The 25943-nt window shown below is 39.1% G+C and overlaps 2 protein-coding genes across 2 annotated transcripts; one reads left to right on the plus strand and one right to left on the minus strand.

Moving 5' to 3' along the window:
- On the minus strand, window positions 1-2348 carry med7 (mediator complex subunit 7). Its single transcript, XM_012869920.3, has 2 exons — window positions 2196-2348; window positions 1-1000 (listed from the first exon to the last, which is right to left on the minus strand). The coding sequence occupies exon 2, from the start codon at window positions 989-991 to the stop codon at window positions 230-232; it is 762 nt and encodes a 253-aa protein (XP_012725374.2). The 5' UTR covers window positions 992-1000; window positions 2196-2348; the 3' UTR covers window positions 1-229.
- Window positions 2349-9778: 7430 nt separating this feature from the next.
- itk (IL2 inducible T cell kinase) lies at window positions 9779-24481 on the plus strand. The gene is made up of 17 exons (XM_012869919.3): window positions 9779-9988; window positions 10132-10236; window positions 10333-10414; window positions 10518-10643; window positions 14682-14719; window positions 15994-16145; window positions 16267-16332; window positions 16462-16516; window positions 16999-17078; window positions 17584-17726; window positions 17890-17964; window positions 19887-20055; window positions 20132-20348; window positions 20432-20496; window positions 20592-20710; window positions 24011-24168; window positions 24277-24481. Exons 1-17 carry the CDS (start codon window positions 9800-9802, stop codon window positions 24340-24342), a joined length of 1905 nt encoding a protein of 634 aa, XP_012725373.1. The 5' UTR covers window positions 9779-9799; the 3' UTR covers window positions 24343-24481.
- Window positions 24482-25943: the final 1462 nt, after the last annotated feature.

Below are 25943 nucleotides of genomic sequence, written 5' to 3' on the forward strand. Positions count from 1 at the left end.
TACACTGCAATTGCAAAATCATTTATTGTCTCAAACGGCCTTGAAACACCATAACTAATCTACACAGATGCAAATTCTCTATTTTACATGGATGGTAGACTATATTTGCAAAAGAAAGCTAAAGAATGCCAGAAATATTTCACACCAGGAGTAAAGCAAAAAAAAAAAAAAAAAAACATCCTTCAGGAGTAGAAAAGGAAACAGGAAAACTTTTTAAACGTGGTCTACTTTAAGCTATTTCGTCGATTATCCCACACATGGCAGCGTCCTTGTCCCACGTTTTGTCCCTTCTAGAGCCAGCAGCGTTTTTGTCCAGGGCACCTGGTGCCATGCAGCTGGAACCTGCTTCCTCCACATCCATTGGTTCAGCTTTCAGCAGCGGGACCTGTCCAGAAGAACAACCGAAACTAGGTCCCGTCGGCGCGCTCTTAGCCCCGCAAACCAGATCCGGGCTCTCTGACTGGGGCAGGTCGTCGGGCAAGGAGGCCAGGCATCCCTGGATCATCTCCACCACTCTCTCCAGATGCTTCTGGAACCTCTCCGCCGTTTCCAGCCTCTGCCTCTTCTGCACCTCCATCATCACCCTCAGCGTCTCCCTGGCTTGGTGAGGCCTGTACTCGTTTATCAGGTGGTGCATGTGGACAAACAGCAGCTTTATGTCCTCCAGTTTCTCCTCCCGCTTTATGCTGCCCGGGCTTTTGATGAGGATGTCGAGCAAGTCCAGGAAGTTCACGAGAATGGACATGTTGAGCTTCTTGAGCTCCTGCTTGTGGTCAAACTGCATGGGGTGAAGCCTCTCGATGCCCTGGCTCTCCAGGGGACGGATGATGAGGTCGTCGCATTGGAACTGGTTGCCAAACATCATGTAGTTGTCTCTAATGGGGGGAGGGGGCTTGGGGGCCAGGCCTTTGCGGATGTTTTCGTCTGTGTACTCTTTGATGTACTGCGTCGGTGGCGGAGGCAGGGCGCTGACCTGCTGTGGTTCACCCATGATGGAAACCTGAGGCCACACAGAGGACACGCATCGAATAAAAACACACGTCTCACCGACACCTCCCGTTTTATTTGTGATCACCTCCACTGAAAGGAAACATTCACAGTTAATTTAATCTTCCTCTTTAGTGAACAGGGGTGTGTTTATTTTGTTTCTTACGTTTATCCTCCATTGCGCGTAATCTGCAAAGTAGGCTGATATTACAACTACCCAAAAAAGGTATGAGATTACTACGGCCAATGTTTTGTTCCAATAAACCTAAGATTTTTTTAATGTAATTTAAACAGTTGTGTCCAAAACTTTTGCACCGTGGGCCAAAATCAAAGCTGAAAGTACTCAGGAGTATTAGCTCCCCCCCAAAATTTAAAGGAAATTTATTTTCTATTAGGGCTGAGCAATATGGCTTAAAAATTTATTTTTTTAAACTAGATCCGATTAACGGGGGCTGATCAGAAATCCAAAATACAATCTGTAAATTTATGATAAACCTAATTTATCATTTTCCTCTCAACGTGAGGTGATGTTACTTTGTGTTAGTCTATCACATCAAACAGCAATAAATAAGTTGTACATGTAACACTTTGAAGGAGAGAAAAAAAGGAATCAAGGCGTAAAAACAGAATAGTGTTTCAAAGGACTGTTATTAGGGATAATTAGGGATTTCACTACATGGACCCTGACAGTTTCTCGGAGCTTTGAATTTTCAAAAAAAGATCCAAATAACATTACCGCTCCGGTATAATACAAACAAACCCATATGGCCACGTATAAAAAGCTTAGCAGTTCTGTGCGGAACAATTACTGGTTTTAACACAGGGCACAATACTATAGGATATATACTAATGTACAGAGGCCCAAACGATTCTTATTGCTTACAGATACTGACGGGTAATTACTTTTTTACCCGTCTGCGGTTGCTTTAACCTCCAGAAATTAGCCCGTAATCCACATCTTTTAACATGTTTTGGCAAAAGTCTACTCAGCCCGGTTTTTTAATAGACATAAAAATCTATTTAGCTATAAAACATCGTCGCTAGTGATCCTGAGTGGACGCTAACATTAGACATGTCGCTGGAGATTTAGGTGAAGCCCACCTAAACTAAAGCTAATCACTGCTACTAGCCTCGGCTGAATAGCTATATCTCTAAGCAAAATAACGCTAACTACTAACAAAGGTAAACAAGAAGACGTTTCTACGCACCTTACGAGCGACTCTTCAGTAGTGTGAGTGTTGATAACAGAGTTTAAACGAGCTAAAAATATCTTTCAACCATTAGCTCCGAGCTAGCTTAGCTTCCCAGCTCGGAGCAGAGCGGACACAAACTCCGTGACCACTCTATTGGCTGAACTGATCTCGTGACAGTTTACAGAGCGCGGATTGGGCCGCGGCAAAAGGAAGGAGGAAGTAAACGTTGCCTGGCAGCAGCATATGAATCACAGTTCGGTTACTACCACGCTAAGCCTTTGTTCCCACCCATTCAAAGATACTAATTTCACTTTGAAACTAATTTATCAAGAAAACGTCCTTCACGTTGCACATTTATGTAAATGAAGCCTTAATATTACTGCAGAAGAACTGCTTCATTACTTCAAATTCATTGAACAAGGAATTATTCATGTAACATCACAGTGGTTAATATTGTTCGCAAAGGTTCTGATATCAAACTTCTTGGACTCTGATACAAACTTGCATGCTTTAAGTAAAAAAAAACTGTAAATATTAAGTCTGGTGTGTCATGTTATCCGTGTATGTCCTAAGCCGGTGTCTGCCTCAGAGGAAATTTTACCATGGTAACACATGGTGACAACAAAGATTCTTGATTCAACATAAGGATAAAACCTATCTACTTGCATATTAGAAAATAAGATCATGCGGTCTGACATTAGAAATGCCCACGTGGTCTCAGCTATAAGAAAAAAGGACCGAGCTATTATTTCCTTGTCTTGCTCACGTATGCCGCCACCAAAGTTGTGTTTTAAAATGTTTTATTGATGGCTTCCTTCCCGAATGCAAACCCGTTTCATACTGTTGTGCAAGAGCAACCACATTTCTAGGATAAGAATAGATAAGACCTTTTTTGCATTATCAACTTTTACATATGTAGCTAAGGTTTTTGATGTTTTTTTTTTTTTGTTTTTTTTATTTTTTTTTATTATTTTATTTAGAAAAGTTTACATTGGCCTTAATTGTTGTTTAAATTAATTTTAGAATGTGTAGTTTGTAGGGGGGGGTTCTTCACTCCTGGGTAAAAATCGTTTATCATTAGGCCTACAGCAGGGGTTCCCAAAGTAGGGGCCGGGTCCCCCAGGGAGGTCGCAAGATTAGATAAGTTGTCAGATTTATGTGTAAATTATGTGTAATTTATGTGTAAATTAGGAAAATAAACTCATAATATTAGGTGCACAAGAATAGTCATACTATTATGATAAAGTCAAAGTTGTCTGCAGAACCGTTTAAATTTGATGCTGCTGTGCTAACAAGATTTTGTATTTTCTTGTTTGTAAAACTGATACCAAAATATAACTTTAGATACTCAACATTTCTTTTTTTTTCTCCTCATTTCTTTTTTAACACAGGGGGAAGACTGTGCTTTTTTTTTTTGTAAGAGTTCTCAAAAAATTACATACTAAAGGGGGTCGCCAGTTTCTGGCACTATTATTTAGGGGGTCGCAGGCTGGAAAGTTTGGGAACCCCTGCACTACAGCACCAGCACAATTGCAAGATGCGTAAGAAGCAATTTTTATAATTATCTTTTATTGCAGAGGCAAAATTACAAACTAAAGAAATAACTGAACTTTATTTGTCTATTTATCCACTGGGGTAAATGTTACTGCTGTCATTTATTAATCTTTGGAGGGTTTTTTTTTTTTTTTTTTTTTTTGGTAAGTGTAGCATTAAGAATTGCAGTCTGAATGCCAAAGAGAGCCCAACAGATTTTATTTTCCCAAGTGGAGCATTACTGGTTTCACAATAGAGCTCTAAATAAATAAAGCTTTATTAGATTTTATTCTGGGACTATGCCATGTTTAATGGACAGAAAAACAGAAAGTAGAACAGAAAAAAGAAGAGAAAAAGATGAGATGAAATGCTAAAAGGGAGAAAAGGTGAAAATGACATCCTTAGAGTCTGTTTCTATACCTTCAAAGAGACATATAAAAAGAAAAGCAAAACAAACCGATAATGTATTAGAGTTACAAACAAACAACGCCTTGATAAAATCACTGAAAATTACACAGTATTCTTTAAAACAAGATGTATAAAGTGACTAAGCTAATAATAGGGGTTTTCTGTATAAAAGTAACTCTGTAAGCACCTGAGTTCAAGCACCTGTTTGGGAGAGTACACTTGAATATGTGAGGTTTATCCATAAGAAAAATGTTGAAAAGAGGTTGTGAGGAGCCACAGACCCCCCACCCCCACCCCAAGCGTTGAGGCAGAAACTGGGGAGACCAGAACCCCAGACACCCGAAAGAGCCCCCAGAGCAAAGGTGCCCAAGAGGGACCAACACAGGCATAGCTGTCTTCCCCATCCCAGGGAAGAGCAGGGAGGAGCACCAGCTAAGCCAAAATTTAAAACAAAAAATATTTGACTCCATCATGATATTTAGAAGTTGGATTGTTTTTTTTAATTTGTGAGAAGCACCTTACAATGTCATTGCACCTTAGAGTACAAGGAAAATAAATCTTATTTTCTACTTTATTCCAATTAAAATTATTCTGTTCTACATTACATTGCCAAATGTGTTTGGCTTTCTGCTTTTACACAAATTAATTTTAATGACATCCCAATTCTAAATCTATAGGGTCCAATATATATATATATATATATATATATATATATATATATATATATATATAGAGAGAGAGAGAGAGAGAGAGAGAGAGAGAGAGAGAGAGAGAGAGAGAGAGAGAGAGAGAGAGAGAGAGATCACTGGATGATCGGGCAGTCAGGGAGGAAAAGTGTCCAGCTTTCATCCTGAAAGTTGCCGCTAAGGAAACTTGCAGCACAAAAAGAGTCAGATGTACTAAAGTCCTTAATGCTGATAATTTGAATGTATACCGAATCATTTTAACAGTATTCCTCCCATATCTCAACGAGGAAGACTGTTACCAGACACTTTGTGAAGTACTTTAAATCTTTAAAACGAGTCAGGATCTCACATACAAAAAAATCACCCATAAGTCAGAATTCATGCACAGAGCCTATTATAGGCTATTATAATAAGAATAATTACTATGATAGTATACTAGAATCCTGAGTTAAGCAGGATTCTAGCAACATGAGTGTAATTGTGGCTCTGATTATGTATGGAAATCATCTCCTTATTGCCAGTGAGAGCCACAGTTTGGAGAACTTTTATCTATCTGAACAACATGTGGATGATGAAACACATATTCTGGCATGGGACGGTTCAGGATGGCTGTGAAAAACTAAACGTGCCAGTTAACTACATCTGAAAAGCTCTGGTTGCTAGGACTGCAGCAGAGTTAGAACTTGAACTTGAACGACACTTCCTAGTTTTCTTCTGGCTGGAGCCAGTAAAAATGTATTGCCCAGGGCAATCTGATCCACCTAATAAGCCAGCTATCATCATGTGTGAGCAAGTCAGCACAATCTCTCAAAACAAGCTCCCGTCACCTTTTTCCATTGTTTAACATTTGCGCGCACTTTTACGCAGCTATTCTTGAGCATGAGTGATTGTCTCCACCTCATGAATCATCTGACATGTTAGGAATTTATCTGCTGATCCAACCCAACCCTGTTTTCATTTTTAGTGAGAATAAAAGTGTCCCTTGGATGATTCACATGCATTTCATTTGCATCAATTCACAGACTGCCATGCATTTAGCTACATAAAAAAACCTAAGGAGTACAAATAACATGAAATAAAATTAAATATTATGAGACATTGATTGATAGCTGTCTGACCCTGAATTTCCGCTGGTGTGAATGTTTTACAGTATCACCCCAAAGTACGGTAATTGAGATTAAAGTCCTTCGCTGTACTCCTGTTCGACTTGTGACCGAGGGTCACCTGCCCGACTGCCCTCAGCATCACGTCAGGTGCTGCACGGCCATGCTGTTTTTCTTTTATAACTCCTGACCATCTTCTCACGTCGTCCTCTCTTTTAAATCACTCTTTTTTCTGTAAAAATAACATTTTTATTAGGATGTATTGATTTACATTATTTTTGAAAATTATCATTTTGGGGCAAGTTGTTACATGTGACAACTTACCCCAAAATGACTGTGACAAGTTGCCCCAAATGACCATGTTTGCTAATGCTAGCTCTATCTTAATGTTAGGCTAAATCAGAACAATGACTGAGGTATGGATGGATGCCTTAATATCTACTTTAACAAGTCCATATGTATAACTGCTAGAATTTTTATCTGAATGAAGCTTATTTAAAAAAATTAGTCAATATTTTTTACTTTGGGTAGTGGAAAATGGTCAATTAGTGCTCATCTCAACTTACAATGTCTTGTCCTCTTCTCACTCAGTCCGTGAGACCTGACCATGCAAAGGAAGAAAACTAGTATTGCACTTTTTGGTTGCACCCTCTGATGGAGAAGATAATTGCAATGTGACAACTTACCCATGTGACAACTAGCCCCAGTCTCCCCTACTTGTGGCTTCAGATATTGCAGCCCAAGGTTGCATCAGAGCACATGCGGTTGCAGATATATCAGCTGAAGGTTGTGTTGGAGAACTTGTGGAATCAGATATTTTAGTGGAAGGTTGCCGAGGAATGTTGCAGTGGTGCACTTGTAGTTCCAAATACTGCAGGGGACGGTTGCAGTGGAGCACTTGTGGCTCCACAAATTGCAGCAGAAGGTAGCAGTGGTGCACTTGTAGATCCACATTTTGCAGCAAAAGGTTGCGCTGGAGCAGTTGTGGCTCCTGATTAGTGCTGTGCATAAAATCGATACAAAAATCAATATCGATGTTTTTAAAAACGATTTCGATATTCTGGCTTTCAATATACCTCCCAAACCCTAGGGGGCGTTATTACAGTGCGCCATTACTGTTCACAGCGAGGAAGTGCAAGTGAGACGAATTTCAGAATGGCTTTTAGGATTTTAGAAGCGCCTTCGTCCCTAAAATCAGATCTTTGGGCACATTTTTGGTTTCTGTGATTTGTTAAATGTATTGAACCAGACGAACTTTAATTTCCTGTTAATATATCAGTGTTCAAAAAATGTAACATAAATATAATATTTGGCTGGTTTCGTTGATTGAATAACTTTGGACATTAATTTTAAAGTAATAAATATCGATATTGGAGTCAAATCAAATCAAGCTGAGCAATATCGAGAACTGTATTGTATCGTGGGCTATGTATCGAGAATTGTATAGAATTGGCTCATCCTAGATGAGACCCAGCCCTACTTCATATATTGCAGCGGAAGGTTGCAGTGGAGCAGTTGTGGCTCCAGATGTTGCAACTGAAGGTTGTGGTTGGCGTTTCTAATGATGGACCTTCATGTCATGATCATGGAGTCTGAGTCTGTCTGTTTGTGTGCTGGTGTGATTTCCTTCTCTTTCTGGGGATCAGTGCTGGAGGGTGGGGTGGTCAGCTGCAGGCAGCACACTTGTAAGCAATCACTTATTTGGTCCACGTTTGTTGGTAATATCAAGCCTGCCAGATATGCTTTCTAGGGTTTTCTCCAGAGAACCCTAGTTTTTGCTGATTAATACATCCAGACCAAATTTTATTTTGCTGCTTCATTGTCTCCTGTGTTGAGTCTGACTCTTTTGTTTGCCCTCATATTGAGTGACATTAGTGCCTGCACATCTACACTGCCAGGGGCGTGACTTTTGTTTTGCTTTGCTCTGATTAGATGAAGAATGACACAAAAAGTGCTGACTGACCACAGCCGCAGATCTCTGCGCCCCGAAGAGTATATTACATTGCCAATTTGAGACAGGCATTAAGTCACATGGAAGCCAAAAGTGTTGGAAGCTGCACAGAGGCTCATTTGTCCGGCGCCCTTCAGTATTGAAACATTAAAATTAGGAGGTCTACATCAAAGAATTAAAACAAAATGGGATTGGAATGCTGAAAAATCAAAAGTCATTCCTTGCTTTTTTAATTAATGTTTACTGTGCTAACATTTTTTTCTTACAATTTTAAAAAGGTCTGCACCCAAGCCCTCCCATTTTGACAGCCCACCACTGCTAACCTTAACCATCTCCATTTCTAAATTTTGGAAAAGTTGAGTGGGAGGGTAAGGGCGAGGTGATGAGAGCACAGACTGGAAGAGTAAATTAAATACAACCCTAATGGCTTTTTCAAATCCCACCCCAAATAGTCAGTCAGAACAATCATATCCTTCACAAACTCCTCCCACATGCAAGAACTCCCTCTTACTTCAACACTCTCTGTATTTTAACAAATTTCCTGGATTGGTGTGGCAAGGTCTAACCTGACTCACGCCAGACGTATGTTGCTCCGCCTAGCTCCACTCACATGAGCTAGGCGGAGCAAAATGCGTCTGGCTTGAGTCAGGTTAAGCAAGGTCTGCTTTGGAAAAAAAAAAAGTCACTGGATGCTTGTGGTCCTGTTTACTATGAAATTAAATGAAAGCAAAAAAAGTTGTTGTTTAAGGACAAATAGCTTGTATTGTACATAAAATGTACATTTTAAGAAGTTTTTTATTCGGATTTCAATTTGTCAGCAAAAATGAAAAAAATTAATTAAATAAAATGAACTTTTGCATCTGCCAAAGTTTGCGCTCTAAATTTGTATCTTCCTCAAGTCCTTTCAGGCGGTTCACAGAAAATTTAGAGGACTGAAAAATAGCCCCTGAGCCTTACTCTGGTTACCTCTTATAAAAGTTTTATTTTCCAAACTTTTTTTTTCCACGGAGTACTCCTCATCCACCTCCCATGAAAGTTAAACTTGTGCAGACTTGTCCTGATTAAACAGACAGTAGCAAGAGCTTGCTGTAAGAGTTATAATGACATATTAGGGTTTTGGGGGGCTTCTTTCAGTATCTTGCTGGAACAGGGCATGTTGGCACTTGCTTAGAATGTCCTCTACTTGTAGACTATTCTCTATACAGGGGATTGATTTCAAATTATTTTGAGACTTCTTTAAATCCCTTACCCGACTCATAAGCTGCAACAAAGCCACTAAAATATGGCCACCAACAGCTCTTTTGATCTTACCGTGGAGTTTACACTTACTGCAAAGGTCAAGGGGAGCCTAAACTAAACGTCTGAGGTTCAAACAGGTTAAACAACCTTTAGGTTGCCTAATTTGATTTATTTTGTTAATACATTTTACAGAAAAAATTAAAATATCTTTCTTCAATGTCTATTGCTTATTTATGTCTTGTATTGTTAAAACTGATATTGGATATCCCTGTTCAAATATCGGTGTCATAAACACACACACGAACGCACATGAACACACACACACAACATGTAGCACAAACACTTTTTCTAAATTATTATTCCTTGATTTTGGAAGTGCTGACTGGTTTCGCTAACGCTACTCATCATCATTACCCTCCTTCTTTTTGGTGGAAAATCTTCAAAAAGTTTTTCTGTTTTTTTCTTGCAACACAGTACCTCTCTCATGTAAGTGAAAGCGTATATGCATGTACAATGTGTGTTTGCCTGCATGCACAACAGTGTGTATTTCCTTGCACAACCTATTTGTTGCCGCAAGGATGTGGTTTACTGTGTGCAGCAGCTTGATGCCGGAAGCGCCACGCATCTATAAAGTTATCATCCACAACTCTTTTTTTTTTTTTTCTCCTGCCGCTGCGAGGCACACTGAAGCTCTCGCCCATGGTAAAAACCATTCACAGTTTGCACGCTGTGTTCTTCGAAGCCGTTACAATGTTCCCCAGGGTGATATTGAAGGGAACTATGATCAAAAAATCTCAACAAAAGAAAAGAACATCACCAAGTAACTACAAGGAGAGGTTCTTTGTTCTAGACACTCAGGACCTGAAATATTCTGAACGCCGTTCGGGGGTAAGTCCTCACTTGTGTTTTTCTTCGCAGATAGGTGTCATGTGGCTTGGTTAGGAAATATCATATTTTGACTGCCAGCCCTAATTTTAATGGCATGAGTGCATTATAAACTAAGCATAACATCAGGAAGAATGCTCTTGCAGAAAAAGCCCATGCTGAAAGGTTGCATCGAGCTGTCCAGGATTAAATGTGTGGAGATTGTCTGCAGTGATATCCCGATACCATGCAACAACAAGTACCCTTTTCAGGTAAATGCTATCATTTCCCCAAAGATAATTTATACCACAAAAAGATACACTGTGTGTGTTACAGCCAATATTAAAGAAAGCTTAATGTCCTTGCAGGTTTTTCATGACAGTTATTACCTCTACATCTTCGCCCCAGACAATGACTGCCGTCAGAGATGGGTCCGAGCCCTCAAAGAGGGTAATGTATTTCCGCCCCGGCGAATCATCAGAAATTCCCGTGGCACAAATGCGTTAGGATACGACTGGTCGCAACGTACCATTTTTGTTTTCATTTTATGCAGAGACGAAGCACAACAATTTGGTTACAAAGTATCACCCAAACTTCTGGATGGAGGGAAAATGGAGATGCTGCCACCAAACTGAGAAGCTGGCAGCAGGCTGTCAAATCTACGACCCTGTGGGTTACGGTCCGTATTTGTTTCTTCTTCTTTGTGTTAAATGCACATTTTGAACATGGCATTGCTTAGATTTTTTAATATAAACACGCACACAGATAGGTCCTAATTTTTACAATGATGTCATTATTCTGTCTTCTTCTTTTGAACAAGTGATTCAAATACAGCAGCTTGAACGTATTCAGATTTTGTCACATTACAACTACAAACATCAACATATTTATGTTTATAGACAAACAAAAATGAGCGAATAGTTGTGAAGTAAAAGGAAAACTATAGTTTTTAAAAACATTTCTTTTTTACAAATAAAAATCCAAAAACTGCAAACCTGCCAAAATGTGGCCATCCACAAAGAATTAGACAAAGGCCAAACAGAACAGTAACCAAAGAAGTAGTCAAGAGACCCTTGGTAATACTGGAGCAGCTGCAAAGATCCACAGCTCAGGTGGGAGAAACTGTGTATGGGGCAACTAGGTTTACCACAAGTCATGTAGTTGAATCAGCAAAGATGTGGATAAAGGTGCTCTGGTCTGATGAGGCCAAAATGACTGTTTTTGGTCGATATGCTAAATGGTTTGCATGCCGGAAGCTAAACTTAGTTCACAGTGGTCTTAGAATGCATTTTTAATCACAAAGGAAAATATCAAGTAATGATACTGGTCTGTAGTTATTATGATATTGGTTATTATTGTGTTGGTGCATTCATTATGAAACGCCCCTTAATGCTCTTTTGCCAATCAAAGACAAATTAAGGGAATTTTCAAGTGGTGTTGGAAATTTTCCAGGAAAACTGTGCAGTGTGGATGCCGCTGTGGCCAACATCTGATTTTGAGTTCCTTTGCCCAGGCGTTAGCTTTTTCTACTGCCCTCTCTTTTCTATCATTTTCCTCCCTTTCAGAGTCCAACTGTGTATTCGCGGCTGTATTTAATGTCTGTTGGATCTTTCTGACACAATTCTGCAGCAGCAAGGAACAAGCCGTGCAGTCAGGGATCTTTCATCTTTTTAGCATGACAGGACTTACAGTCACGTCTAGCTTGCGCAATATGACATTTTTAAGTCGCCTTCTATTTGCTGTTCTCTTTCAGGAGTCGCCACAGCAAATTGTTTGTCTCCATCTAACATTTTTAATATGACATCTTTAAGTCCTGTGTCATTTTTTCCCCGGCTTAACACCCATACTAGGCTCAGTGTAAAAAAAAAATGGTGGTGGCTGTAGGCTAGTGTTTTTCAACCGTGATCCTCAACGCACACAGTTGTTTTGAATGTTCTCAGCTTCATCACACCGGATTCAGATGATCGCAGTTCAGAAAGGTGCGCTAAACCAGGGGAACAGCTAAAACAATGCAGGCCAGAGTGCCTTCTAGTTGAAAAACACTGCTGTAAGTCACACAGACTGAGAAACTGCTCAGAGTTTCTGGGTAGATTTAGGAAGCTAGAAACAGGGCAATCCTGGAGGAAAACCCGTTAGAAGCTGCCAAAGACTTGGGATGAAGGTTTCACCTTCACCCAAAACAATATTGCCAAACATATAGCTAAAGCCACAATGCACCGATTTAAATCAAATCCTATTCACATTGCAGAAAGGCCCAGTCAATGGGAGCCAACATTCAGAGCGTGGCATCACAACACACCTTTTGACGCTGAATTTGGAATCGTCAGAACAGATCTGTGGATTCTGGCCAAATTCAGTCACCCCATAATAGCTCCAGTTCCACTGGCCAGATCTGGCCATGCACGACTCTGCTCCTCCCGCCTGCAAGTGTTTCAGGAGCATTTTTTTTTTCAGGGCCAGCACGGGTTTCTCCGGCCCTACTCAAGAACAGGGTCAAACCGAGCTGACTCGAGAGAAGTTTTACATGAACTCACTGCTTTTCAGTGATTGGCCGAGGGCAGGAGAAATGAGCACCACTATGAACGGAGTCGGTCAAACCGAAAGTTTTACTATTTACAAACCATGAACCATTCCTGAAGGAGAAAAAAGAAAATAAAAAGAGAAAGGACATTCCAGCTTTCTATATGCAGACCCGCGTCTTTCTCTCATTTTTCACAAACTGAAAGCTGCCGAGGTTTGTCTCTGAAGTGTCCAACCATCCACCTCATGCGGTAGAAAGCAGCGGCTGTCTTCCTTTCAGACAGAGAACAGCCGGGGGGGGAGCAGAGGGGTGCTTTAGAGGTGCCCGCTGAAAAGCAGCTCGTACTCAGGAACGTCTGAAAGTTTTCCTCACTGACATAATTTTGCTGCGGTAAAAAAATCTTTACAGCTAATAGCGTGTTCTCATCGCTCCTGCAATGGCTGAGGCAAAAAAATAGAGAGACAGCGTGTGCGGGAAAAACCTCATAAAACTGCAAATTTTAACTCTGTGAAAATTATTTTTTATTAGTTTAAGCTGATGTGTGATACAGATATTTATTCCAATGGACTATTTTAACCTTAAAAAAATCCAAGACCATCTGGCATATTACATTTTTTAAACATTATTTGTGTTTTTTCTTTTGTTTATGTTTTTATTTATAATGATTTTTTTTATCATTTACCATGTCTCACAGATTTCTGTAAAGTGTAAATGTCACAAACAGGGCGCGGGACGGTGGCTAAAGCAACGCACAGAAGAAATTTCCCTCTGGCATTTCTAGGCTAGTCACAACACAAGCCACGCAAAGTTAGACCGACTAGAGAGGAGCCGGGACGGGCGAGCTAAAACGAGTAGGGTCGGTGGAAGTGTGGCTAATTATGTCAGAAGCTGGCAAAGCCTAGCATAAGACGTAAATAAAATACTTATCACATCAAAGAAATTTACCATAACTTGCGTTTTGTTTCACTGTTGCATAACTTGAAAATATTAGCCTAGCATTCCTTCTTTATATCATCACCTAAACCATGTCTCTCACCAGAAAAGCTAATCACGAGAGAAATCAATCACCAGAAATATTTTTTATTGATTATTTGATTGTTTATTTTGAATATAATTGGAAAAAAATTAAAAGAACAAACAATTATGACAACAACTGAGATTACACAGAATTCACAGCAGATTCATGTTATGTTCGAAACGGGATAGGAAGACGTATAAACTTATTAAACCCTAACCCAGGTCCTCTTAATCAGAACTGTCCTCCTCTAATGATGGCTCCATCGGCAGCTATTAGGTATTATAATTATGCTTAAACATTCTGTAGTGTCTTTAATATGGATAAAATAGGCTTATTCTGGTGTTAGAAGTTAGATTATTTTTTGTCACCCACACATGCATACACACAAATCCTCAAAACTAGACATTTTTACACATACATGCATTACCACAGATATAACACACGACCTATGAATAGGTCAGGCACTCATCAACAAAATGCTGTTTCAGTGCAAAGTCTGTAAATCTTTTTATTATTATTTTCTCAACTGGGTTATGTTTGAACATTCCTGTATTTCTGCATTGAGATGATTCCACAGTTTCACTCCACAAAAAAGTTGTCCTAGTGGTTCTAACACAAAAAAATCTAAAGATTAGTTGTTCTTTTTTTTTTTCTTGAGATTACAGCTTTCATTTATGTCAATTAAAAGCAAAACAAATCGTATGTGAATTTAACACCGGCACTTTGTATCTTAATTTATACATTATTTGTGCTGTCCTGTATTTAACCAGACTGACAAACCTTAAGGACATTTTTCAACCTCTTTCATTTTTTATTTCCACCACAAACATCGCTGCAATACAACATCAGACGGAGAACCCCCAAGAATAACCGAGTGGGAGCCGGTGTGTGTTTAAATTGAATGCAGTAGCGCTGGTGCTCCTGTATTAACGCAGATTATTTTTCTTCCACTTTTTTCTTGCTCTGTCACACAAAAACCCAAAGAAAAATTGCTGAAGTTTTTGGTTGTAATGTGACAAAAGGCAAATGAATACTTGAGCAAAAAAATAAAATAATAATAATAATAACTTCATTGATCTTACCATGTTATTTTAAATGCATGCTTTCCAGAAAATCCTTGCTTTGAGTTTTTGGTCTATCTAAGCTGCCCTAAAATTAAGTGTCTTGTCTTCCCACAGCATCTAAAAAGCCTCTTCCCCAGCTACCGGATCTAGAGGTATCGGTCTCTAAACCTTATCTATGCTCCAAACATTCCTAATGAGGTTGTTAAGAGTAGTAGACACCTTTTCTTTTAACTTTATGGTAACAATAAGGTACACAAAATTTGATTATCTGCTGGGGAACGCCTTGGGAACTAATCATGTACTAATTGGTAGTTAACCAGCACTGACTGGGGAACACACAGCCCAGCCTTATTAGAGGACTACTGGTTAGTTAGAAACAGTGAAGAAACAGTGAAGAAGTTCTTAACTTGGGTTCTGAGTAAACCCTGCAACAATGAGGTCACAGCTGGCAATTGTCAAAAAACTGATTCCTAGTGATGACTGATTTCAATGGATTCTCTCTTTCGTAAACCTATTGATAAAAGACATTAGCAATTCATTTTCTTGTACTACTTTCATCTTAACTATGTCTGACTATCACTTACTGAGCACCAAATCATTGCCTGGCTACTATTTTGTTAACTTCATGTAGTAAAGCATCATACCAAGTACTACGTCCTGAGGAACCAATCATTAATTATAATCAGTACCTGACTATTATCTAATGTTAACCATACCTTTTTTTGATCTCTTACATATAAAACATATCGTTAACTGATCCGTTAGATACAATTTCTATGATATAGTACTGGTTAATAAGGTTTGGCTGTGTGTTCCCCTGTAAGTACTGGTTAACTACTCTGATTGGTTCCTCTTTGTTTCCCAGGTAACTAACCTGCAGTCCCATAAGAAGGCTGGGCTGTGTGTTGTAGTTAACACAATTTTGTGTACCTTATTGTAAAGCGTTACCGGCTTTGGTTTGCCATTTCACAAGAGCTATTTATATCACCAGACATTTTCAAGTCTCTTCATCTAATCAATGATCAGCAGCTCACAGGCTGCACTGACTTTTACTGACTAAAGTGGTGGGTGGAACCCATGATGCATGTTGCTCAGTTTGTTAACTTTTATTGCTCGCGTAATGTGATCCCCAGGCCTTGCCTGAATGTACAGAGCAAAAGTTTGCTTCGGCATAGGCCTAATCTAAAAAATAAATTAATAAACTGCTCGATTTCTTAGGAAATTGGCTATTCCGGTGATAAATCTGGTTTAAGGAAATATAAAGGAAAGCAAAGCTAATGCTTTGAAGAAGCAGGAACTATAAACCTTTATTTTAAGCCTGACTGTGTGCAATCAGATAAAGCATGCTTCTTTTTTTTTTTTTATTAAAGTCGTCTTTTGCTTCAGAGGTGTCACGCTGCTGCTCAGCTTGTCATATCTTCGGCAGATGGGGCTCGATGATTCAGGCGATAAGATGGTCATCGCTCTGCAAGACTACGTGCCAATGAGAGACGACGATTTGCCTCTTCAGAAAGATCGAGAGTATCGGCTGATCAACAGTTCCCACTCAGACTGGTGGACCGTGCAGGACGACAGGGGGTAAAGCTACAACCGTCTGACACTTGAGTTTGTTCTTTAATTAGAATTTGTTTCAAAAGACAAAAAAAAAAAAAAAAACACGTTTTACCTGCTGTTCTGTGTTTCTTTGACCATTTACCAGACATGCAGGGTTTGTGCCCAGCACATACGTAGCTGAGAAAAGTGGCACGAACTTTGAGCGATTTGAGTGAGTTTATTTTCCTCTCGCTGACTCTTTTTTGCTGCAAACAGATCGTTAGAAGTCTTCATTTACTCCTTGAATTTTTTTTTTTTATTATTATTATTATTAATTGTTTTTTGTTGTTATTTCTTGCAGCTGGTACAACAAGCACATTAGCAGATGGGAGGCCGAGGAATTGTTATTGAAAGAGGTGATGAAATGCAATCTTTACAGAACACACATTTTCCAAATAATAACTATTGACGACAACTAGCACGATGCTTCTGCTCGTGGGGGGAAAACGCACTTTTGTTGTGACTGTGCCACCTACAGCAATCTTGCTTTTGCAAAAATTAATGCACCTGCAAACTGACAATCTTACATGACAGTGGGAGATGCAAAAATTCTCACAACCACAGTGTTTCCTCCAATGTTGAATTTCCTGCCGCTGATTGCTTCGCTGTGCCTTGCAAGCAGGAGGTGTGTGTGTGTGGGGGTGGGGGGGGGGGGGGGGGGGGGGGCTGTCCATCACCATCTCCAGTGTTTGCTTCTGATAGGACTGCGGGTGTCACGACGGCCGAAGCCATAATTGATATTAAAAACACAACAAAAGCTTGATTCTGTCCGTTTTGGGGTGGGATTTTGTTTTTATGATGTGAACTCTCTTATGTGATCATGATGCTTTGCGTTCAGGGAAAAGAAGGCGCATTCATGGTGCGTGACTCAAGACAGGCTGGAGTCTACACGGTGTCAGTTTTCACCAAAGCTCCTGGGTAATTTAACTCTTTCTTTATTATTATTCCTTCATATTTAAGTGCCTTAAAATATCCCTATCTGTGTAGATTTCTAACTTATTTTATCTTGAAATGTTTCAGGTCAATAAAAACATTTTCGTATAAGATTAACCCACTGTTTTCCGATCAGATTTAAGCCAAGACTTTGATTAGACCACTCTGAAACCTTCCTATTTTATAAGCCAATCAGAGGTGGCCTATAGCTGCTGGACGTTCTACTTCAGGATATTCTAGTAGAAAACAATGTTTTTTCCCCCTCTAATGAATACAATTTCTACTTAAACTCTACATTTTTTATTTACTTGAGTTTTCACAGTATAAGAAGAAAGGTGGAATTATGAGTTACACGATTAGACACTGCAAACGGCAAGAATAACCTGCTGCAGTGATTACAGTCCCGGTTGGTGTGTAACCTCCTTGTTGTCATTTGCCTTTGCTTTCTTTGAAATTTTTGTGCTTGCATTTGAACACTTATCGTGCTTAGATCTAACGGCGAGAAGAACCCCAGAGTGAAACATTACCAAATAAGACAGACGGACCCGGAGAATAAATCGTTCTACTTGGCAGAGAAGTACCTGTTCAGCACCATCCCCGAGCTGATCAATTACCACCAACACAACGCTGCCGGTGAGCGTCCACTCTTTATTCAGCACTGAAATGTAAAGATGAAAAGAAGGAAGTTCTTGATTACGTAAAAAAAAAAAAAAAAAAAAAAAAGCCCTATGACTCAGGTCTAATGAATGCGTTTCTCAAAGTTGTTTCATAACTGCGCACATTTCTTGCCTGGCAGGTCTGATAACGAGGCTGAGACACCCCATCTCTAAAGAAGAGCGCAGCTCCCAGGAGATTGCTGGCCCATCAAAAGGTCACACCATGTGCTGCTGTTGTAGACATCCAAGCAGAGCTCAGTGGCCACTGCACTGCCGAACATCCAAGATGTTGCTGACCTCTTGTGGTTTATTGAAAGGATGGCAGTCTGAGTGTGTCTAATACAGAAGTGTGCTCTGAAGCATTGAATGCAGGTCACCCCAGGTTTTTTTTTTTCTTTTGCTGGACTGGAAGCCCATGCTGTGGAGCACAGCAGCCTGCGTGCTAAACCAGCTTCTGTTGCTCTGCTCATTTTTATCGCCGCCAATCTCATCCTGACAAAATGAGAGCATATTCACATAAATATTCACAAGCATTTAGCAAATCATCAAGTGCTTGTGGAGGAAGCTTGACAAAACAGCTTCCACATTCTGACTGATAAATATTTTTCACACCCTGATTTGATTTTTTTAATTGATCTTTTACATTTCATAAATCTGGCTTCTTTACTCTTATGCTCCCGGCACTGATAGTTATGTAGAAATAAATAATAATAATAGTAATCATAATAACAAAAAAAGGAACTTTTGACATCTATTGTTACTGAATTTTATATTTAAGTCATCATAATCAAGTCTTATTAAGAGCTTAATTGAACCATTTACCATTCTGAAATGATTATTTTGATTTGATTATTTTCTTCCTTCTTTCCACCATTTCCTAAATATAAACAAAAAATGTTGTCCCAGTGCCCTACCATGTTATTCCATCATATTTACCACCTATTTTGTCATGTCCTTACCATAGCATATGCTTTTTTTCCCTCTATGGTTCGATTAGTTATGGAGAGGTCTGGGTCAACCTCTGGCTTAGTCAGTTTGTTCCCACATTTGCATTCCTACCATTTCATCCCTCCTTACTTCCACGTTGTACCTGTGAGTGACCCGTTTTGTTAACCTATGCAGTTAAACCAAGGCCTATGCGCAGAAAGGCGAAGGAGGGAAACGACCAGCGCACAGAGTGATCTTTTTTTGTTAAACTTGCTTACCATTTAGAGTTTCATTACAGTTTGTCTAACACGTGACTTTCTGTCGTTGCATGTGCAACCTAAATATTCAGAAGTCTTTTTCAGTCCATTTTAGTTATGAGCCGGCTTTTTAGTGCGTCGTCTGCACAAACCGTACTGTGCATAGTTCTTTGGTCCACTTGCTGTTGTATAATATTGTCTTTCAGGTAGTCTTGCGTTCTTGTAACATTTCAAAGGGGACATTTACGCAATCTGTCCCCAAACTTGGCGGAACGCTGATGATAAGCTGAGGCATGAGGCCTATAGATAACCTGCGAGGACAGAGGAAGTGTTTCCGCTGTCACTGCTGCAAGAACCAAAGGACATGTGCAGCTAGGTTTAGAAGTGGTTTTAAATTCTTCTTGAAAATTCCTCTAGCCAAAGTTTTTTTTTTCTGTCTTGTAACCTGTTCAACAAACATTGAGTAATTTGATCTGTTTTTGAGTGGCCGTGCGTACTACCCTGACTAACATTGCAGCGGAAGTGTCTAATGAGGTCGTCTCAGGGGTTCTTGAGAAGTATGTCCTAGCCAGGAAGATCCTCTGTTTTTGTTCTTGGCACCTGGTGCAAAAAAAGGAATTTCTCTCGTCTCCCAGCGTTTGATGCCACGACCGTTGTCTTTTACTAGCTTATTTAGTTGAGCGCACGCTGAAGCACACAATGCACACAGGCAGTGCGTCCTTGTGACAGGGAAAAAATTAAAAAAATACAACACTGAAGAAATAAATCTTGACCTTAGTCACTTTTCAAGATTACATTGTTGAACAAAAGCCAGACTCTCTGACAGGAAAGAAAGAAAAAAAAAGTTTAGGTTTAATTCTCTCTTAATGAATAAAAAGATTGATTGAAAAAACTGTCTAAGTGAAAGGTATCGTTAGTGTGGTTCTTTAGCGCTTGTTTGCTGATCTTTACAGATCAATGGGAGATAGACCCCGAGGAGCTGATTCTGGGTCAGGAGATCGGCAGTGGACAGTTCGGCCTCGTGCTGGAGGGGAAGTGGATGGACAGGAAGGTGGCGGTGAAGATGGTTAGAGAGGACTGCATGTCCAATGAGGAGTTCAAAGAGGAGGCCATGGTTATGATGTAAGTATGACGTGTGCCGGGGTGTTCCGCGTGGGCCGGAGAGCAGCCTGGTGAAGCATGCGTGTGCTCCCGACAGGAGGCTGTCTCACTGTAAGCTTGTGCAGCTGTACGGCGTGTGCACCCAGCGCTCCCCCATGTGTCTGGTGTTCGAGTACATGGAGGGCGGCTGCCTGTCGGACTACTTGCGGGAGAAGAAAGGACATTTGCCCCAGGATCTGATGCTGGGAATGTGTCTGGATGTCAGTGAAGGGATGGCCTACCTGGAGAGCTCCAACTTCATCCACAGAGATCTGGTAAAACAAAGGAAAACAGGGTTTCCTGCCTGTTCTTCTTGTATCTCTTTTATGTTTCAAGAAGGTTTTTCTTGGTCCTGCAGGCTGCTAGGAACTGTCTTGTCGCGAAAAACAATGAGGTGAAGGTGTCTGATTTTGGCATGACCAGGTAGGCTAGCATCACAGTCTCTAAAGCTCCTTTGCTGTATCATGGCGTTGTGTGTGTATAATTCTCTGTTTTGTCCACCCCACTGTATGTTGAAGATATGTTCTTGACGACCAGTACACAAGCTCCCAAGGCTCCAAGTTTCCCGTCAAGTGGTCCGCCCCAGAGGTCATCAAGTACTCCAAGTTCAGCAGCAAGTCTGACGTCTGGTCATTTGGTGTGTTAAGCTATTCATCAGCCTATCACTTGCCTGGTTTTCAATTCAATTCAATTTTATTTATATAGCGGCAATTCATGAAACATGTCATCTCCAGGCACTTTCCAAAGTCAAATTCAATTAGATTATACAGATTGGTCAAAAAAAATTCCTATATAAGGTAACCCAGTTAATGGCATCAAGGTCTTGACAAGCAGCATTCACTCCTCCTGAAGAAGCGTAGAGCCACAGGGAGAGTCGTCTACATTGTCCATGGCTTTGCAGCAATCCCTCATACCGAGCAAGCATGAAGCGACAGTGGAAAGAAAAACTCCCCTTTAACAGGAAGGAAAAACTTCCATTGGAACTTCATAAGAAAGAAAAATAATTAAGAATGAGTTTTAAAATGTTGTCTAGAAAACAATTCACAATATAAATGAAAGCATGGAATAATGTTCTTAATCCTGCAAATCATATGAAGGATAAAAAAATGCTTTGGATTCATAATACATAAAAAAAGGATTATATCTAGTAGGAGTGTAACAATACATCAATTCACATTGATATAATAATAATAATAATAATAATAATAATAATAATGATAATAATAATAATAATAATAATAATAATAATAATAATAATAATAATAATAATAATAATATATTTTATTTAAAAACACCCAAGGTCACCATACAAAAAAATAGATAAAAACACATCATATATCAATTAAAGGATTAACGATCCTTGATGCAAAATTAAAATTATGATCCATGTCGTTATTTTTAAGATACACCTTTATTTTGAACGAGGCATGAGTCTAAAGTAAACAGGTGATCTGTTATTCTTCATATTATTATTTATTTTTTTAATTAAAATAATACTATGTTTGATTTAAATGCCTGGGGGCTGTAAGAGCTAAGAAGTTAAATGGTAAAATCATATTTTTTTTTTTTGGTTTTTGAGAGTTTATATCTAACACTAAATAATAGTGTTAAATGGGCAGCTCATATCGATCATATCGATCACATCGACGATATTGGCAAATTTCGTATTGTTATGCAAAAAAATCTAAATAACATCGTATTGTGATAAAGCTGGTGATTTACATCCCTAATATCTATGCCTTCTGTTTGATACTGCCAGTCAGATTAACACATTTTAACATGAATCAACAAAACAGTGGCAAATTAATTTATTTCTGAAGTACAGATCGTCTTAATATTGTTACCGGTGTAGCATTTAGGCTGCAAAAAAGTCAGATTGAAATCATAGAAACAGATCCGAAATGTTTTTTTTTTTTTTTTACCAACTCTACAAAGCATTCATCCTTGTTGGTTTCAATAAAACTACTCTTAAAACAAAGCAGATTTCTTCAGAAACCCGGAAGAACATTTTCTCCAACTCTACCTCACTAATGTGGAAAACCACGCGGTGATCCGGTCAGTCAAGGCAGAGAATTGTTTGCACCATGTTCTCTGGCCCACCTTCAACAGAAGCTGTCTGGCTTGTGAACGAGACAGTATGAAAGGTTAAATCACTGGTGCTGCTGGAGCACATGCAGATTTGCAGCTTTTTTTCCCACACATTTTCCAATGAAGGTCCTAAATGTTTTTCCAAGTGATGCAACAGTTTACATGCACTTTAAGAAGCCTTTGGCATTTAAACCCACCTTTCTTCATTGACTGCCTGACTGCAAAGATGTACGTTTTGGGCAATGCTAGCAAGATGTTTTACAGGATCAGTGGAAAGTTAGAACTGTCAGGAGACAAAAGACAGGCAGCTAAATGCAAATTGTTTAAATAGACTTGAGATCAGGAATTCTTTTGTCATGCAGACCAACAAAAAACATCACCACAGTTTAAGAAAAATACTCTATAGCTCCTATTCTACCGGCCTGACTCCAGAATATGAAGGATGTTTGAAAAAAAAAAAAAAGGAATGAAGGAATTGAGTTTGGTCCTTATGTGAACACATAGCAACTTAAGCTGTTGTCCTGCTCGTTATTTGTTTTTTAACTTATTCCATAAATGGCCTTTACAATGCCCCATAAAAGGAAAGCAGATGCTGTTTTAATGTTAACAGGTATTGCACGTTTCTTGGAGTTTCTTGTCACTGCTATAAACTGATGCTAGGTTGTTAGAAGTAGGGCTGGGCGATATGGACCCAAGATAATATCTCAATATATAAATATACAATATTTAGCCCGATATGTTTTTCTTTTCATAAAGTAGCTAATTAGAAAAGAAAAGCATCTCTGAATCAAAGCTTTATCCCAAATGTCTCACAGGGACATTTTTAAACAAACAGCTGTAGAAAAATATGACAAATAGCTGAAAAAACAAAACCTACTGGAATACTTAAAATTATAATTATAACGCAAATTAGACAATCTCTATCTAAACGATATAGTCTCATCATCTTATATTTCTTTAAAAAATATATGTTTTTAAAATCTTGAAACATTGTCCAAGCCCTAGTTAGAAGATTACCAAGGCATCGCCATGGACAACATATTAAGAACTATGTGCTCTGTGATCCAAATGATATTACATGGCAGTATACTACTGAAGGGACTGGGGAATTAAGGAAGCTTAAAGGCAAATCTATTCAAATTCTTCTGCCTGTCCTCCGATAACAGAGCTTACTCCTTCCGTCACAACGCAGGATGTGATCTCTCTTTTCAATAATTCATCCAGGATTTTGTCTATTTCCTTTACTAACAGGAACTCACAACTTTAAATTGTTAATCAGATTACCTAAATTTGATGTACTAAATTAGGAAGACTGGCAGAAGGCTCAAAGTAACTTAACTGCACTGAATTAGGAAGACTCGCCTGTGGCGGGTAGATCATATCAGGATGACTGGTTGAAAAACTAAATCTTTTGTGAAGAACTTCTTCACAAAACTGAATCCAGCTGAGGAAGTTCAGGAATTGTTAAAAATTTTTGAGAAAGTCCAGGCTGGTCTCCCTCTGAAAAAAAAGCTAATTTTTTTTAAAACAAGTCTCCTTTTAATTTGATAAAAATGTGGATTTTAATGACATAAAAAGCCTAAAAAAATATTATTTAACAGAAACGATGAAGATATGTCTTATATTTGTTATAGCTCTTGTTACGATGACCTTCTCTCTAAATAATCTCCACCAAAGCCAGACTAAAGAATAAAAGTATGTTGAAACCAAGCCTATTGTATTCTATTTAGATAAAATTTTTAATATTACTGATTTGGTCATCTTACTGCTTGATGTTTTTTTTTAAGGCAATGTCACTAAAGGGTTTGTATGTTTGAAGACAACTTGACCGTGGCTGTTCACCCATCAGGTGTACTTATGTGGGAGATTTACAACGAGGGGCGTCTTCCCTACGAGAACCGCTCTAATGCAGAGGTCGTGGAGTCCCTAAACGCAGGCATGAGGCTCCTGAAGCCGCGTTTGGCCCCTGACCAGGTCCACATGCTGATGGAGTGGTGCTGGAAGGAGGTAGGAACGTGTACAGTGTAAAAAAACAACAACAACAAAAACAAAAACCTGCCAAATAATGTAACAGATAAATCGCAGCACTCATAATTCACTGCTTGTGTTTCCTAGAAACCTGAAGATCGTCCGTCCTTTGCTCTTCTCCTGCATGAACTAGCTGCCTTCGCGGACCTCTGAAGCAAATGAAGATTTGAGACAGTCTTAAACACATTTATTTTATTTATTTATTTATTTAGTCCCATGTTGCTCAAGACGTTCCAAGGGTTTGTGAAGTAAATGTAGTTATGAATTAAAAAAAATGTGTTTCTTTTGTGTAGATTCAGCACTTTATTTTCATTTTGACTCTGTAAACTATTCTGGGAAGGCTAACAAAATACATTGATCAAGATGATGTGAGTATATTTAGACTGTGGCACAGTGGTTATTTTTGATGACACATTTGTACTCATTAGAAAGCAAATGAATATTAAACAATGTTTATATATATATATATATATATATATATATATATATATATACCTTTTCAAGATTTAAACGACATGATTGGTCTTGGAAGAGGGTCACCAGGTCCTGAATGTGCATCCTCAGTGCCTCAAGAGAGATTCCAAGTCATTCTCAAGCCAGATGGGATATATATGATCCTTACAGAAACTACTCCAATGAGACGTGTCCATAAATCTTTCAAAATAAAGTTTTGGAGAGGCATCCTATTCAGATGACTCCATAATGGAGCCTCTGAAACTATTTATCAGCCAGAGGCAGGCAGTCCCACAGCAGTTTAATTTCAGCTTCTTCTAACCATGACTATTGTAGCAGTCAGCGCAAACAGATTGATAACCCACATGATGGGTGACCCTCACATCAGGAGTCAACAATTTAAACCACAACCTGGCCTTTTTTTTTGCACCAGTTCTGTCTGGAACCATAAAAGGCGAGTTTAATTCAGCGTCCTTTGTTCCTTTATGGAGAATGAAATCAAATGTGACAAGTCTAAATGAAGGCTGACAGAAAAAAATTAGGATGTGGATTGCAAGAATAATCAATTTCTTCCATCATGTTATGGAGGAAATTAACTAAGCAGTGAAACACTCTACCGTGCTCTGATGGTCAAAGCTGATTCTGTCGTAGGGAGCTGTTTAGCTGAATCACACTTGTTATGAAACCTATTCGATGTCTTTCACATTGATAATACACTCTTTCAATAGGATCCCATGGATCTCCTAATTATATAAAGCTTTATCGTGTCACGGAGAGATTTGCCTTACATGTTCTTACCGCTTTTGAATGGTGTATTGAAAAGATTATATTTTACCATTTGTTATGGAAAAAATATCATTAGTTGTTATATTAATCAGGCATTTTTATGGAAAATCATAAGAGGTACTTCTGGTCTCTAAACTGTGTCTCCCCTCTGAGGCAGAACACACACAGCTCACAGGGTGTTTGCTTTAAGGTCTGAAAGCTATTTTATGGTTCTTGAGGTCATCTGGGTTGACCCCCTGATAGGACATTTGGGTGCTAAATCAGCCTTACTTAGAGAAGACCCTCGAGAGAATAGTCTCTTTGTTTTGGGAGCAGAAATAACATGGGAGAAAGACGTCGGTAACATACTGAAACTAAGCTTGTAAGTTTTTCTTTGTCTCTATGGAATTCCAAATGAAATAAATATGCATATTTTAAATGTTTGCCTGTGATTATTGTTTCTCCTTTACTATCAAATCTTGAACCGGGGTAAGACGGACAGTGAGAAATGGACAGAAGCGGCCCATATTAATTTT

This window comes from Fundulus heteroclitus, chromosome 23 (genome assembly GCF_011125445.2).
Source record: "Fundulus heteroclitus isolate FHET01 chromosome 23, MU-UCD_Fhet_4.1, whole genome shotgun sequence".
In the NCBI taxonomy this organism is placed as follows: Eukaryota; Metazoa; Chordata; class Actinopteri; order Cyprinodontiformes; family Fundulidae; genus Fundulus; species Fundulus heteroclitus.